Genomic DNA, 17822 nt, shown 5'->3' with positions numbered 1-17822 from the left:
CATGATAAAACCTCTTAGCAAATGGAGAATAGAGGGAAACTTACTCAACTTAGAAAAGAATATCTACAAAAAACTCATGGTTAGATTCCTGTGTCGGGCACATCACCTGGAGAAGGAAATGGCAAGCCACTCCAGTATTCCTGCCTGGAAATCCCATGGACAGAGGATCCTGGTGGGCTACAGTCCATGGAGTCACAAGACACAGCTTAGCGACTAAAGTACCACCACCAAGATCATAGTCAAATCTGAGTAGCCAGGTATTTTCTCCATAAGATCAGCAAAAAGATACAATGGCCTCTTTCACCACCTTATTCAACATTGTACCTGTAGTCCTAGCTAATACACTATGACAAAGACAAGGAAACAAAAGCTATATTTAGATTACAAAGAAAGAAACAAAATGTCTATGTAGAGAATTATGAAAAATTAACAAAATGTCTCCTGGAAATAGTGAGCAATGATAGCAAGGTTGTAAGACAGAATATTGGATTATACTATAAAAGTATTAGTTAAAAAAAGGATTAACACAGAAAAGTTAATTTCTTTCTTAAGTATCAGCAATGAATAATTGGAGTTTGAAATTAAAAAATTACTATTCAATGCAAAATATTAAGAATAGGAGAAGAATGTATGGGAACTAGTGAAAGGGTATATGGGAACTTTCTACTTTTCACTTGTTTTTTTCTGTAAATTTGTAAAACAAAATCGACAATCTGATTCTAAAGTTTATTTAGAAAGACAAAAACCCAGAATAGTAAACACAAAATTGAAGGAGAAGAACATTGGGGGACTGACACCACCTGACTTCAAGACTTACTATAAAGCTGCATATATCAGGGCATGTAGTACTGGTGGAAGAATAGACACATAGATGGTTTGAAAAGAATAAAACCCCCAGAAATAGAAAAATATAGTCCTTTGACAAAGGAGCAAATGCAGTTCATGGGAAAAGGGTAATATTCATAACAAGTGGTGCTGGAACAACTGGATGTGCCTATGAAAATGAAACTGGACAAAACCTTACACTTCTCACAAAAGTTGACTCAAAATGGATCACAGACTTATGTGTAAAATCAAAACAGAAACTCCTAGGAGATAACATAGGAAAATATTGAGATACATCCAGCACTTGTCAATGATTTTAGATAAATACCAAATGCATGTTCTGTGAAACAAAAAAGTAATTTAGACTTTATTAAGATTTAAAAAATCCTACTTATCTGCAAGTGCACTTTTGAATATTGAAGGAAGTGTATGCCATATTTCCTTCAGAGCATAACTGTTCAGATAACTGTGGTTAAGAACTCCATTCCCTGTGGTCTATAGGAAGGACAGTAATTGCTCTGTGAAGCCAGTGAGGAAGAGATCAAATGGCATAGAAAAAGGGTATAGAAATAACTGGAGGCTAAGTCTGAGAAAGTATTCAGTTCAATTCAGTCAGTTCAGTCGCTCAGTTGTGTCCAACTCTTTGCGACCTCATGAATCACAGCACGCCAGGCCTCCCTGTCCACCACCAACTTCTGGAGTTCACTCAAACTCACGTCCATCAAGTCGGTGATGCCATCCAGCTATCTCATCCTCTGTCATCCCCTTTTCCTCCTACCCCCAATCCCTCCCAGCATCAGAGTCTTTTCCAATGAGTCAACTCTTTGCATGAGGTGGCCAAAGTACTGGAGTTTCAGCTTTAGCATCATTCCTTCCAAAGAACACCCAGGGCTGATCTCCTTTAGAATGGGCTGCTTGGGTCTCCTTGCAGTCCAAGGCACTCTCAAGAGTCTTCTCCAACACCGCAGTTCAAAAGCATCAATTCTTTGGTGCTCAGCTTTCTTCACAGCCCAATTCTCACATCCATACACGACCACTGGAGAAACCACAGTCTTGAGTAGACGGACCTTTGTTGGCAAAGTAATGTCTCTGCTTTTCAATATGCTATCTAGGTTGGTCATAACTTTCCTTCCAAGGAGTAAGCATCTTTTAATTTCATGGCTGCAATCACCATCTGCAGTGATTTTGGAGCCCAGAAAGATAAAGTCTGACACTTTTTCCACTGTTTCCCCATCTATTTCCCATGAAGTGATGGGACCAGATGCCATGATCTTTGTTTTCTGAATGTTGAGCTTTAAGCGAACTTTTTCACTCTCCTCTTTCACTTTCATCAACAGGCTTTTTAGTTGCGAAAAAACTAAAAAAAATGAAAGTTCCTCTTCACTTTCTTTTTTTTTTTTAATTTTTTTTTAATTTTATTTTTAAACTTTACAATATTGTATTAGTTTTGCCAAATATCGAAATGAATCTGCCACAGGTATACCCGCATCCCCCATCCTGAACCCTCCTCCCTGCTCCCTCCCCTCCCCTCCCTCTGGGTCGTCCCAGTGCACCAGCCCCAAGCATCCAGTACCGTGCATCGAACCTGGACTGGCGACTCGTTTCATACATGATATTATACATGTTTCAATGCTATTCTCCCAAATCTCCCCACCCTCTCCCTCTCCCACAGAGTCCATAAGACTGATCTATACATGGGTGTCTCTTTTGCTGTCTCGTACACAGGGTTATTGTTACCATCTTTCTAAATTCCATATATATGCATTAGTATACTGTATTGGTGTTTTTCTTTCTGGCTTACTTCACTCTGTATAATAGGTTCCAGTTTCATCCATCTCATTAGAACTGATTCAAATGTATTCTTTTTAATGGTTGAGTAATACTCCATTGTGTATATGTACCACAGCTTTCTTATCCATTCATCTGCTGACGGGCATCTAGGTTGCTTCCATGTCCTGGCTATTATAAACAGTGCTGCGATGAACATTGGGGTACACATGTCTCTTTCAATTCTGGTTTCCTTGGTGTGTATGCCCAGCAGGGGGCTTGCTGGGTCATATGGCAGTTCTATTTCCAGTTTTTTAAGGAATCTCCACACTGTTCTCCATAGTGGCTGTACTAGTTTGCATTCCCACCAACAGTGTAAGAGGGTTCCCTTTTCTTCACATCCTCTACAGCATTTATTGCTTGTAGACTTTTGGATCACAGCCATTCTGACTGGCATGAAATGGTACCTCATTGTGGTTTTGATTTGCATTTCTCTGATAATGAGTGATGTTGAGCATCTTTTCATGTGTTTGTTAGCCATCTGTATGTCTTCTTTGGAGAAATGTCTATTTAGTTCTTTGGCCTATTTTTTTATTAGGTCGTTTATTTTTCTGGAATTGAGCTGGAGGAGTTGCTTGTATATTTTTGAGATTAGTTGTTTGTCTGTTGCTTCATTTGCTATTATTTTCTCCCATTCTGAAGGCTGTCCTTTCACCTTGCTTATAGTTTCTTTTGTTGTGCAGAAGCTTTTAATTTTAATTAGATTCCATTTGTTTATTTTTGCTTTTATTTCCAGTATTCTGGGAGGTGGGTCATAGAGGAGCCTGCTGTGATGTATGTCGGAGAGTGTTTTGCCTATGTTCTCCTCAAAGAGTTTTATAGTTTCTGGTCTTATGTGTAGATCTTTAATCCATTTTGAGTTTATTTTTGTGTATGGTATTAGAAAGTGTTCTAGCTTCATTCTTTTACAAGTGGTTGACCAGTAGATCTTATCCAAAACTCCTTTCAACATTTAACAGCCCATCCTAGACCCAGACACTCCAGACATCAACTGGTTTGTTGATGGCAGCTCTCAAAAATCCCCACCCTTCGCAGCAGGATATGCCATTATCCAGGTGGACCTTTGTCACAATTAGGAGACCCAGACAATTGAAGCTTCACCTCTGCCACCTCACACCACCTCCCAACAGGCAGAACTGATAGCTTTCACCAGAGCTTTGACTCTGGCTAAAAATCTAAGGGTTAACATCCACACAGACTCCAAATATGCCTATAACATACTTCACTCAAACATCCTAATACGGAGAGAGGGTATTTGGAAACCCCAAAAGGGATCCCCCATTATTAACTCAGACCTCATCCACAACTTCTAGAAGCAGCACTCTTACCAAACAAAGCTGCCATCCTCCACTGTAGGGGACATCAAAAGAGAAGTCTCATATCAGCCTACAACAATGCTGCAGACCAGAAGACAAAAGAGATAGCCCTGTCTCATCCCTCCCTCCAGCACCCTGTCATCTTAGCTCTGACTCCATCCGACCCTCCCACCACCAAAAAAATCCTCTCTTATCTACATTCACTCTTTCATCCCTCATCCAAGACACTCCAACAGTTCCTCCATAACTACTTCCCCATATTCATTGCTGACCAACAATATTTAGATAACCTTACCTGCTCCTGTCAAACATGTCAACGTATTAAGCCCAATTCCAACCTTAAACCTACCTCCTTTCCAACTCATCAAATGCGAGACAGCCTCCCAGCTGGCAGATAGACTGGCAGATAGACTTTACTCATATGTCCCCGGTTCGGCAATTCAGATACCTCCTGGTCCTTGTGGACACTTTTTCGGGATGGGTAGAAACATTTCCCACTACAAACAAAAGAGCCCACACTGTGGCCCAAATCCTCCTCACAAAAATTATCCCCAGGTTTGGCCTGCCTTCATCCCTACAGTCTGATAAGGGCCCAAAATTTACATCCAAGGTCACCCAACAACTTGTCCAATTCTTACAGATACCCTGGAAATTTCAGATTCCATATCGTCCCCAGTCCTCAGGAAAGGTAGAAAGGATGAATAGAATAATCAAAGAAACTCTTACCAAATTAACCCTCGAGGTACATCTGGATTGGACTAAAACTTTTGTCTATTGTTCTCCTCAGAGTGCGGGCTTTGCCCAAAAAGCCCCTGGGGCTAAGCCCCTTTGAGGTGATATAAGGAAGGCCCATGCTCTTTCCTGGACTCCCTGCTGAAGCTCCTCCCATACCAAGCTTCCTACACTCCCCTCTGCTGGCAGAACTCCACAATGCCCTCTGGAAATTCATCAACCACTACCTGCCTGCCCCTGACCCCCAAGCCCCCTTGCCCCCTTTACAAATTAGAGACATGGTCTATCTGTCAGATAATCCCCCAGGTGACCTAAACCCAAAGTGGCAGGGACCATTCAAAATCATCCTGCTTACCCCAACTGCAGCTAAACTCGAGAAGGTCACTTCCTGGGTACACCTCTCTCGCCTAAAACGGGTCACTTCTCATCCTGCGCTGCCCTCCTTATTTGACCCCTATCAGGCCTCCCTCACAGAACCTACCTCCTTAAAAGTCACCCGCGACAGCCTCTGTCGACCGTCCAAGAAGACACTGAATGACCTGGACTCTCTTCAACCTACAGCTGTTCCTGACCCAACAGCTCCAACCCTGATATAATAGAAACATGCCTTGGCAAAAGCCTATAGTTAACTCTTATCACATTATCTAAACAGACAACCCACTTTGCCTGAGATGTCAGCCTTAGACAGATTAGTACAACTTCAAGCCAAAAAAAAAAAAAGAGGGCAAAGAGATCTTTTAAATCTTAAAGGAGAAGACTGTGAGATCTCTGTCTGCCTGGATATACATGTATGTCTCAGTGTATGTCTTTGTCTCTGGATAATATTGCTGAGGTTAATTTATAAATGAGCTAAACAACAGTTCATGGTTTCTGAAAGAAAGTAAGATGCATGTTTTCACTAAAAAAGGTATAAGAAATAGAATTACATTTTATTAAGAGAAAAAGGAAGTACGGCTTATAGATTGGCTGTTCTATGAATGGACAAATAAAGTGATGAATACAGAAAGTGTAAAAAAGGTTTGTGGCAAGTAGAAGGAAATGGCAACCCACTCCAGTGTTCTTGCCTGGAGAATCCCAGGGACGGGGGAACCTGGTGGGCTGCCATCTGTGGGGTCGCACAGAGTCGGACACGACTGAAGCGACTTAGCAGCAGCAGCAGCAAGTAGAAGAGAGTTTTGTGCATGATACAAGTTTCTTAAGACATTAAACTGCCTTTGCCAAAAAAACAACAAAGCCCCTTATATTTCTACCCCATTACCCACTGGAGTCACCTCCTGGGTAAACCTCTCTCACCTAAAACGGGTCACTTCTGATCCTGTGCTGCCCTCCTTAACTGACCCCTCTCAGGTCTCTCTCACTGGACCTACCTCCTTAAAAATCACCCGGTGACAGCCTCTGTCAACCATCCAAGAAGACACTGAATGACCTGGACACTCTTCAACCTACAGCTGTTCCTGATCCAACTACTACAAGACCTCTGGACCAGTGCCCTGACAGGAAACTCCTTCGAAGACCTGACCATGCTAGTATCTCAACTGTGACTTCAGGGAACCTTTTACAACCTGACTCCAGAAGAAACTGATTTCTTTACTCTCATTCTCTACATCATTCTACATCCTAATGAACACTGTTCCCTCCTCAGATTCAAGCAACCACCAACTTGGGACCTTCTGCCCCTCGCCCTGACTGGCCTCTTCCCGTCTCTCTAACTCTAACTGCACTCTTAATCTTAGTCCTTGCTATAGGCCTAATAACTATCTCCCTTCAGGACTGGTCACTTACCCTTCATCTTTCTGTTGGTATCGCCTACAGGGTATTATTTCCTCTGCACTGCCTAACTAACAGAATCATGGCTCCTCTGTTCCTTATCCTTGCTGCACTCCCCAGCCTTCTGGCTAGTCCCTGCCCCTGCTTAGACATTTATTCCTATGTTCATTCCTTATGTTATAATAGGGCTCCAAGACCATGCACCATGAACCTCGGGGGGAGACAGTCCAATACCCTATCCACTGTTAAAGTACAAAAGAGAGGAAGTTTCGTGAGTACCTGCCATAAGCCAAATGGAAAAAAAAAACATATGTTTCTATCCCATTACCCACTGGGGTACTCAGACGGGGGTGGGATACTAGATCAAAAGAAAAAAAGAAAAAAAAAAGTTATAAAGAACTTTATTTCCCAGTTACAGGTGACCCCTGAGCCTTATAAACGCCTAGATCTCCTTTCACAATTACAGCCTCTCCTAAAACCTCCCTCTGATAACCAACACCTTACCTGCCTTCTCAGCTCTTCTTTCCAATTCTTCCAGTACACACAACAAACATCCCAGTGTTGGATATACATGTCACTGTCCCCCTCACCGCACATAGCAATTCCCTTATCCTCAACCTGGCTGTCACAGAACAACTATATCTCCTCTTCCCAACAAAAAACCACACAACTCATTGGGCCAGTCTCTGACAATGTCCTACTCTCAGCCTCTTCAAACCTAACCTGTATCAACTACTCTCGTCCTAACTACACTGGTCTTACAAACTCCGCTCCCTCCTTCTGTTCCACTTGAGTTCTTTGGAACAGCACAAATAATTGCACCAACCCAGGAATCTTCATTCTCTGTGGGACCTATGCATATTCACGTCTCCCCCTTGATCCCCTTGGACCTTGCATCATGGTCTTCCTGACCCCAGGTCCAACATTCCTCAAAGAAGTAGAACAAACAGTCTACCCCCAAGGAGAACTTTCCCACAAAAAGACGAGCTGTCATAGCCCCTCCTGATTGAGACTGACATAGCAGCAGCCCTAGGCACTGGCATTGGGGGCATCTCGACCTCAGGCCATTTTTACTACAAACTGTCCCAAGAACTTAATGAGGATATGGAGCAAGCAGCAGAGTCCTTCATTTCAGTCCAAAGACAAATTAACTCATTGGCTTCTGTGGCCCTACAAAATAGGCGAGCCCTGGACCTACTCACCACAGAAAAGGGAGGGACCTGCCTTTTTCTAGGGTAAGACTGCTGCTATTTTGTTAGTGAAATAGGCATACTCCAGGGCAAAGTCAAAGAACTTAGAGACAGAATTGAACACCGCAAAAGAGTTAAAAAACCTTTACACTCCCCAAAACCCATTCCAACAGGCCCTCCTTTGGTTACTCCCTTTCTTGGGACCATTGGTACTTATCATTTATTCCTTTTATTTAGACCCTGTCTCTTCAATCTCTTTCAAAGGTTTCTCCAAGAACGGATTCGGGCCATCTCTCGAGACCAAGTCAAGACTGTTCTTATGCTTGAAACCCTGATGGCGAGAATAAAAAATCAACACTATGGGACTTAGACTTCCTTCCCCCCAAACTACAAACCCCTGATTCTCATTTATCAGCACGAAGAAGCGCTAACATTAACGGCACCCACATCTCTTTCTCTTTTTATATATATTCCTTAAAGCCTGGAATGAAGGAAAGTTGCATGGCTAAAGGTAACCTGGAATTAAAACTCCCCTCCAGGTCCTCCCCACCTTTCTAGGCAAAATAAAGAACTCTCTCACCAGACGGAAAAATAGACATTAGGTTGATTACGCCCAGCTCCAAGCCGGCCCAGCCTCTGGCCCATCTCCAGAACTCCTTGCCCCAGCTGTTTAAGAGATAACTACTCCCAGCAACCTTGGAGAAGAACAGGCCCCCTTAAGGGGGCTTTCTACATACATGCCTATATATACTTACTCTTTTCTTAGATAAGTGAAGCAGCTCGCTAATCTGACTGCTGCCCCTTCTCGCCTCATTAAAGGTGATCTGTTCCTGTAGAGTGCCAGTCTCATTCTTTTTCTGAACCTCACCTACTCTAACTCCGTACTTTACACCTGTCCCTCACCATCTCCCAGAGTTTGCCCAAGTTCATGTCCATTGAATTGGTGATGCCATCCAACCATCTCATCCTCTGCCGCCCTCTTCTCCTCCTGCCCTGACTCTTTCCCAGCATCAGGGTCTTTTCCAATGAATCAGTCGTTGGCATCAGGTGGCCAGAGTATTGGAGCTTCAGTTTCAGCATCAGTCCTTCCAAAGCGTGCTCAAGATTGATTAAATCTCCTAGATGAAATGGCAAATCACTCACAAAGTAACTGATTTCCTAAGGCTCCACTGAAGATGACAAAGCTGAGGTTTGGATCCAGTTCCGTCTGAGTCCAGCTCCTGTGACCTGTCCTAGAGGCTCTGGATGCAGCTCCCTCATTTCTGAGCAGGGCCCCTGCCTTGAGGGGACATGCCCATTCTTCCAGCTTTCCTCCCCTTCCCTGCAATATCACGCCCTAGGAATAGCACAGAGGCGGTGGCTGAGTGGGGAGAGGGTCATGCTCATTCTGAACTTCAGGCTCAGCTTCTCATTCTCTGGAGGCCTGAAAGTAAATTTTTGCAGAAGTGAAGTAAAGAAAATAAACAACTCAGTCCTGGCCAACTGTTCTCCAAGGCACATCCGCTTCCCTAAAAGACAAAAATATAAGATGAGTTACCTCCTCAGATGGTATCTGTGTCCTGAAAGGATGGAAATCTTCCACCACATCTTGTAAAACCTGAGCAAAGTGAGGGCCTGCCTGGTCCTGGGCCTTTATGCACTGTTTATTTGATCACAACCACCTGGTGTAACCTAAGTCCAGCGAGTTCATTCCACAATCACACACTTCATTGCCTTCAAGGATCAGACTGGTGAGGCACAGGACGAAGGTACAGGGTGTGGATGAAACAAGCGAGGGGTTGGGTTGACCTACAAATGTCGTCAAGTCAAAAGTCTTTCAAAAATCCATTAGCAAATGATAAGGACAAAAGCAGACAAAAAGCAAAATTTTGCATTTTTTTTTTCAATTTTCAGAAGAAGACTGATGAAAAGTATAAGCAAATGAATGTCAAAGTTTCTCAAGCAGGAGGCACTTTTCCCTATGGCAGGTTTCCTGCCTTAATAACTGGGAATCTCACTGCCATAGGACCCCACTCCCACTGCCCATAGGACAGAAGTAAGACTCCATCTCATCCCACCTGTGTTTACCTGCTCCAGGCTTCCCTCACCCCTTCCCCTTCATGATGTTTTCCTCCCTGACTTGGGCTACAACACCCCACACAGGGCTCTACCACCATCTCTCTTGTGGGTGTTTTCATAACTTACTTTCTCCCTAAGTAATGCATGTTTACTGGAAAAATGAAGAAAATGTGTGAAAAATATAAAAGATGTCTGTAATCCTATAATCCAGACAAAACCCTTGTTAACATTTTGACATATTGCCTATCTGTCTTTGAAAAGATTCTGCTGTACACCCTCACTGGCATGACTCTCTGTAGTTAATTCTGGGTGCTGCTTTTTCGTGTTTCCCCAAGTAATGAAATATTCTTGGAAAGCAGCAATGTAGCATGCTTCCATTTTGTCCTTTGCCTGAAACCACTTGTTGAGGAAATAAAATCAGAGAGTAGCTGCAAAAGTGTTTAATAAATCAAAATATGCTTCAGAATTATGCCATTTTTATATAATTCTGTTTCTGTGCTTCCCACCAGCACACGTCTAATCATTTCTGTTCCTCTCATTCTGATTTCTTTATCCATCACTAATGGAACAATGAAAAAATTGGTTCAAACGATACCAAATCAGTTGTATTGTAAATACCCAAGATTTTTCTAGAAGAATTCAGATATTGTGACAAAATTGGACCCACAGAGTCAGGAACCAGTGTTACAGTACTGGTCCCATCAGTACCCAGCTCTGGGCTATGAGTAAATCCTTTATTCTCACTGACATAAACAATTCTCACTTGTCAAACTTGTGAAGTAATCTTTCTCCTACCCACAGTATGTGGCTGGGAAAGGATACCAGTAAGACAGGAGACATGATTTATAAACCATGAAAAGTAGGGCTACTTTACTTCAAGTCTTCATCCTGGACTACGGGAAACATAGCCTTCTCCTTGGTGCTTCCACTAGCTGGCCATCACTAACCAGGTCAATTGCCTCACTAGGAATGAGAGAACTGGCCTAGGGCTTTTGAAAAAAGATCTTTCTAATCTTATCTCCTATGATCCAATTATTTCTTTTTGAAAATGAGGATTCAGCCTCTTGCTTTTCAAGTTGTTTGCTGTTTTGTTGGATCAAAGGGGAAAACCTTACATGAAGAAAATACAAGTTTGCAATAATAGTTGACTGTGCATACATCCTAATTCCACACCTGATCGTCTTTCCAAGAGAAGGGAAGGAGCTTTCCGCATCCCATTCCTTCAAGGAAGTTTTCTTTACAAAGTGCTGGATCAAGAATGAGGCAAACCAACAGTGCCCCTATATTCTGCTGTGTTCAGCTAGCCCTCATTCTGTAATAGCTGAGAGTATCCCCAAAATGCTTGCCTTTTCTAGATTTGACTCTTAGGCAGAAAGACAGCTTGTGAGAACTCTTGATTGCAACAGTGGCTCCAAGTTCTACCCTCTCCCTGTACCCCCATCATTTGCAATGTGATTCATAGCTCTTTCCCCCAAATTGTGCTGTTTTCCCTTTCCTTTGAACTGGGGCTATAATCTGCATCGGCAGCAGAATGCAGTCGCAGTGATGGTCACTAGTTCCCAGCTAGGCCTTTTGGAGGCACTGTGTGCTTCTGTTCTCCCACCTGTGGTCATATCTTCCACAAGTACACCAGCTGGGCTAACCTGCTGGAGGGAAAAAACCTAGAAAAGAGCCCTGTTGTCCCAGCCAGGGTCATCTTAGATCAGCCTTCAGCCAGTTGACCTTCCAAACAGGCAAGGAAGCTCAGCTAAGATCAGTCGAGCTCCCAGGCTCAATTGTAGACTTGGGAGCAATAATACATATTATTTTAAGTAACTGAGTTCTTGACTTTATTATGTAGTAATATAATGATCAATATATATAAATAGGAACTCAGTGAATCTTAAAATGGAAGTTACTTTAGGAAAATAAGTAACGTTCTAATTGTGTTAGCAAGAGCACTAGATCAGAACTTAAATATAACCACCAAGGACCTACTGTATAGCACAGGAACTATACTAAATATTTTGTAATAATCAGTAAGGGGAAAAAAAGTAGGATAAAAGATATAAATGTATGTATAACGGAACCACTTTTCTATACACTTGAAACTAATACAATAATGTAAATCAACTATACATCAATAAAAATTTAAAAAGAAACCAGAAACTTGAGTCTTTGGCCCTTTTCTGCCAATTCCTTGGGCAGATGACCTTGGATGAGAAACAACTTTCTCTGAATCCTAATTTCCTTATATTGCAAGTTAGATACTGATCCCTTTAACTGCTAATAATTGGGTTTTTGTAAGTAGCAAATCGGAGAAGGCAATGGCACCCCACTCCAGTACTCTTGCCTGGAAAATCCATGGACAGAGGAACCTGGTAGGCTGCAGTCCATGGGGTCGCTAAGAGTCGGACACAACTGAGCGACTTCACTTTCACTTTTCTCTTTCATGCGTTGGAGAAGGAAATGGCAACCCACTCCAGTGTTCTTGCCTAGAGAATCCCAGGGACTGCGGAGCCTGGTGGGCTGCCGTCTATGGGGTCACACAGAGTCGGACATGACTGAAGTGACTTAGCATTAGCAAAGTAGTAAATAAAACAATTTGCTTGCCAATGAAATCTATAATTAGAAGAGTATGATACAACTTTGAATAAAAACAGCAATAACAACAAAACCAGTGAGGCGAGAATAATTTCATACTTAAATAAAGCACCTGAAGCTTTGTACTATAATAGGAAATTGGAAGCTCTTGTAGACAGGAAGACTGAAAGGTTTTCCTACATCTCATGTCTGCTTTCATGTTGAAAAGTGACTTGTCAAAATGAGCAATGGTAGCATAGAATGAGAGTGAGAAAGACACAGAAGATCTAATTAGAATCAGTCTAGATACACGCAGGACAGAGTCCTACAGCAGGAAACCTGGGCTCTGCATCACGTCTATGTGGGTTCAAATTCCAATCCCTCCCTTACTGTGCCTTTGTGTCATGATCAGCAAAATTATACTGTTGCAGATAATCAATCTATATTTAATTTAAATTAATGATTAGAAAACTACTATGAATTTCAGAGTGTTAACTCACTAGCATTTAGTTACTTTTTAAAGAACACACTGCTAGGAAGAGCACAGGCTTCAGTATTTGATAAACATGTTCAACACTGAGTTCTAGCTCTGCTTCTATGAGCTTTATTACTGTAGATACCACAGTTGGCCCTTCTAAGCTTCAGTTTCCTTCCTTAACCCCAATGTGGTGACAGGAATTTGAACCATGTAAGGTTACACTACAAGACGTGGTCCATGGGAGTTGCATTGTTTTTCCCCCGCTACCTAATCATTGTCATATCCTCCAGGCTGAATGCTTGACACAAAATAAGTGCTTAGGAAACATTTATAGAATTAAGGATTTGGGAATTTATTTGAAACGATGTCAGCAACATACTTAACTCGTTATCTGGTATATATGGAGACTTTTGCTACTCATTTCACGTTGTTATGAGTTAAAACACCCTTTTTTAACAGGCAGGCTGGGAAACATGAGAGAAAGCGTTTTGTCTGCATTCTCTTTTGTACATTTCAAGTTGTGCACCATGTAAATGTATTAACTAGATTTTTAAAGGGTTATTAGAATTTAGAAAGGCAAAGGGACCTCATCAGAAAACAGATAGAGTAGAACCTCATCTGCTTAAGTCCATGGCACCCAGAGTCACTTGTGATGCCCATAATGATAAGGAAGCGGCCCCTTTACCAGAACCTCCTCCAACCTCTTTCTTAGAAAATAGCTTTAGTTTTGTGAGTGGGCAGCCAAAAGGATCATGGAACTTAAAGCTCTATGAAGATGGTGAGGTTCTAACCTTCTTTGTGGGTAACACAAAGCTTCTGTCTCTGGTGTTCTGGGGACAGAACAACTTGATGGTGAAATCTCCACCAGAGTCAAGCCAGGGCTTAGGAAGTAAGGGCATGAGTCCTCGTGATGCTCCACCCAGGGACTCCTAAGATGGAATCGCAGCAAGAGTGAGTCCCACTGGGCAGGGCGATCTAGAGACATTCCAACTAAAGCAAAGCCTCACAAGGAGAAGAGTAGGGAAGGGTAAAGAGAGAGAGACTCTGGGTTCCCGCACTCCTAATTTTTTCTACTCACCTATTGAAAAAGGCAGAAAGGATTCCCTTTTTTTAAACTGCCCATTCTCCAGAAAATGCTCTGGATTGAATGTGTCAGGGGTGGCCCACTCTGCAGGGTCCCTGTGCAGTGCAGTCAGGTTGGTCGTGACCATGGTGCCCTGGAGAAGGCAGAAAAGACTCATGACACACACAACACGCATGTGGGATGGGGCAGCAGCCCCCCGGTCTCCTACATCAACGCTGACGGCACCCCAAACTCCCTCAAACTCCCCAACCCAGTTACTTCAGAGCCCAGCCCCTGCGACTCAGCTCTTTGTCATGGGTCAGCTTAAAATTGTGGACTGGAATTGTCTTTTGGGAATTTGATTGGGGAAGTATGACTACTCTTAGTGCAGAATGCATCTCTGCAGGGACCTTTCAGTGTTGATCTTGGGAGGGAACACGTATGAATCAATGAACATGTATGCAACAGGTATGAACCATGTGACAGTGGGCAGGCAGTTCTGGACCAAAATCAACCCAGCTGCTCAGTGAAGTGGTAACTATGGCCGTTTGTATAACAAAAATGTCTCATTTGTCTAAGTTTCTCCCTCCATTATCTAGCACATTCCACAGAAGGTTTAATGATAGAATCAGGTCACCCAGTGGAAGGAACCACTATCCTTTTTGATACACAGCAAGAAACCCAGGAGTCCTCCTTAGTGCCTCCCTTTCCCCCTTTTTGCCTTCATCCAGTCCTTCAGGCAGGCTGGTCAATTTTACTTGAAATTTCTCTTGATTCTGTCACCTGCATTATGCCCACTGCCACGTCCAAGGTACCACCTTGGTTGTCCACACATTCCTACAGTAGCTCTGACTACAACTCTATATCCTCTCTTCCCCTTCAATGTTCTCAACACAATGAAAGCAGAGTTAGCTCTGGACATGATTTAATCATGTTAGTCCTGTCCACCCACCATACCTGGCACTTGACAGACAGCCTTCAAGAGCTCCCATCACTCTCAGATTAAGGACACATCACCTGCCCTGTTGGAGCCACTGTCCTTCTACCTGCACTCCCACTACATCCAGCCTCTTTCAATTTCTCAATCTGTCATTTGTCCCCACTCCCTTCCATGCCGTTTTGCATGGCAGCCTCTGGGTATCTTCATGCCAATGAGTACTTGCTGGAGTTACCAGTGTTTGTCCCTGCTGTGAGCCACAGCTGCCCCCCACCTTTCCAGGACACCCTGCAATACTAGCAGGTAGGTCTGGTCCAGCCTCTTACGAGGTCACTGCTTTTTTCCCCTGGGTCCTGGGGTGCACACCACCTTGTGTGTGCCCTCCAAGAGTGGCGCTTCTGTTACCCCGAGTCCTGTGGAATTCCAGCAATCAAACCCTGCTGGTCTTCAAAGCTAGGTTCTGTGGGGGCACTTCCTCCTGTTGTCAGACCCCCAGGTTGGGGCACTTGACATGGGGCTCAGGGCTTCCACTTCTGTGGCAGAATTTCTGTGACGTAATTGGCTTCCTGTTTGCGCACCGCCCACCCAGTGAGTATGGGACTTGACTTTATCCTAATCGTGCCATCTTGCTGTGGCTTCTTCATCTTTGGATGTAGGGTATCTTTTCTGGTAGGTTTCCTTTTTTTTTTTTTTTTTTTTTGGTCAGTGGTTGTTCAGAAGATATCTGTGGTTTTTGTGTTTGCATAAGAAGGTTAAGTTCAAGTCCTTCTACTCCACCACTGTGAGCTAATCAACCAGGACCTAGCTTTCTGTGACCTAAGTTTAACCCAATTTGAGGAGCATTCTCATCGTGTATCCTTCAGCAAGTACCTGCCTTTCCTCAGCACCCAATGCCCTATCTTCTTTTCCTCTGCATTTAGTCTAGTATCACTTGCTCCTAGAGGGTTGCTTGCAGAGGCCTGGAAGCCAGCACTTCAGAACTCCTCCGCTTGGGGCTGAGAGAAGGGTGGAGAAGCACTGCGCATGCCACCCCTCAGGGTGATTATTCCAGCTGCTATTAAAACTCAGTTTTACTTGGCTTTCTGGGCCTGCAGAATGCTACATCAGAAAAGAAAACTTGTTATAACCAGTCTATTGACTTAGAATGGTTATCGGGAACTAAATTAATTGGTATGAATATACAAAGATAACCTGTGAAGTCATTTAGACTTCAGATTTCACCCACAAAATGGTCAATCAGCAAGAGAATAGTAAACGCAATCATTGCAGGAATAGCTGCTTTTCCCAGCTCTGCAGGATGGGGACAAAGGGGAACGCAATGGGGAAGTTCCTACTGTTCTGCCTTGCTATCAGCCCCAGGTTCCACACACAGAGGAACTCAGACAAACTGCAATGGATCCACAGAGATGGACCAAGGGGTGAGAAAGGAAAGAACTGTGAATGCGCAGTGTGCAGAGAGGGCACTCGGGGGCACAGGAGAGCTGTCTGCTGAGGTCCTAAGACTGGTGGGCAGAATGAGAGCAGAATTGCCTTTGTGAGGACAGGGCCCCACAGAGAATAATTGCAGGGAGACTTTTTTAAAGGCAAAGTAAAGTAACCCCTGAGGAGAGAACTTGGTGTAGAACAGAAAAAGATGAGCCTGGGAATCAGAAAATCTCTGTTTCTGGAAGCCAACTGTGGTCATTTTGTAGTTGAGAAGTCTTTAAAAGACTAGTAACTCTCTCAGCCTGAAGTTCCAATTTGTAAAATGAGGATAACAAAATTATTCTGAGGACCGATGCAGATGTTCTGAGAGAGCCTGAGCAGCCAGTGGCACATGGTGTGTGTGTGCTTGTCGCTCAGCCGTGTCCGACTCTGTGCAACCCCATGGACTGCAGCCCGCCAGGCTACTCTCTCCATGGGAGTCTCCAGGCAAGAATACTGGAGCGGGCTGTCATTCCCTTTTCCAGGGGATCTTCCCGACCCGGGGATCAAATGTGGGTCTCCTGCATTGCAGGCAGATTCTTTACAGTCTGAGCCACCAGGGAAGACCAATGCCACATAATTACTGCTTAAAAAGCACACGTTCCTTTCTCTCCTTTTCTGATATTTAGTACTACACGGACTTGGATTGTTTCCCCTTGTGATGCAGTCCCATCAAGAGGGTGTACATCAGAGCTGGAAAAATACATTTGGGGACATTATGTTAGAACCATCACTTTAAAGTGATTTTGGTTCACTTTGGTTCAAATCACTTTAAAGTGATTTGAGATGGTCTCAAATATTTATTCATATTTCAATATTCTAAACCACCAGGATTGTGAAGCAGAATTTTTCAACATACATGTGGCAGGTCCATATCCTGTGAGAAGCTCTCCCAAGGCAAAGAAAAGGACCTCACGGCAAAGTCTGACTGAGAATTGCTGCCTGCTGTCTCCCCACAGGAATTAACAATGCACATCACATATTAAAACACTGAGATATCTCAAATCTAAAACAGCAAATCTTTGCCTAAACATGTTTGACCTAGGAATCCCCTTACTTTCCCACAACACCTATTAACGTTTTTTTGAACTAACGTTCTAAAAACCCCACAAGAAAAAAAAAATTCTACTATTACATCAGCAATAATATTAATATCTCTCTCTCCCTATTTAAGTGCTTCCCTAAGACATGAAAACACGTCACATTTCCTATTGAGACTCCAACCATTTACAAATATGAACTTGGAGACCTGAGGCTATGAGAGAGGCCCTAACTACCTTGGGCAGGTGGTATCCAGCCAGGGTGGTGTCCACTGCCACCTCCCGGGGCACGTTCAGAGGGAGGATGTTTCCCATTCTCAGCACCTCGTGGATGACAGCGTTGGTGTAGGGCATGGACTCTCGCGCGGCCATGCTTGGTTTCTGAGATTGGCCAAGCACCCTATCAATCTCAGCTTGGACTTTTTCTGGAAAATAAGAGGAGGTTGTATTATTCTAGTATTCCATAATTTTTCTTAAGCCTGATTAAGCTAAGGAATGGAATAACCAGGATCAAAATGGCTATTTTAGGTTCTCCAGACTAGCTCTTCAGGGAGGTTATATGA

At 43.3% G+C, this 17822-nt stretch overlaps 1 protein-coding gene across 1 annotated transcript in view; it reads right to left on the bottom strand.

Annotated features, from left to right (window-relative positions):
- Nucleotides 1-707: 707 nt before the first annotated feature.
- The window catches only part of LOC133245123 (cytochrome P450 2J2-like), a 29763-nt gene continuing 12648 nt past the window's right edge, over nt 708-17822 (bottom strand). The window contains exons 7-9 of the mRNA XM_061413069.1: nt 17497-17684; nt 13834-13972; nt 708-9165 (exon numbers count right to left, since the gene is read on the bottom strand). Coding sequence (XP_061269053.1) covers nt 8987-9165; nt 13834-13972; nt 17497-17684 — 506 coding nt within the window. The 3' untranslated portion in view covers nt 708-8986. The remainder of the gene's footprint in view (nt 9166-13833; nt 13973-17496; nt 17685-17822) is intronic.

Source organism: Bos javanicus, chromosome 3, assembly GCF_032452875.1.
Source record: "Bos javanicus breed banteng chromosome 3, ARS-OSU_banteng_1.0, whole genome shotgun sequence".
Taxonomy (NCBI): Eukaryota; Metazoa; Chordata; class Mammalia; order Artiodactyla; family Bovidae; genus Bos; species Bos javanicus.
The sequence above is the reverse complement of the archived record's forward strand: the minus strand, read 5'-3'. Positions and strand labels throughout refer to the sequence as shown.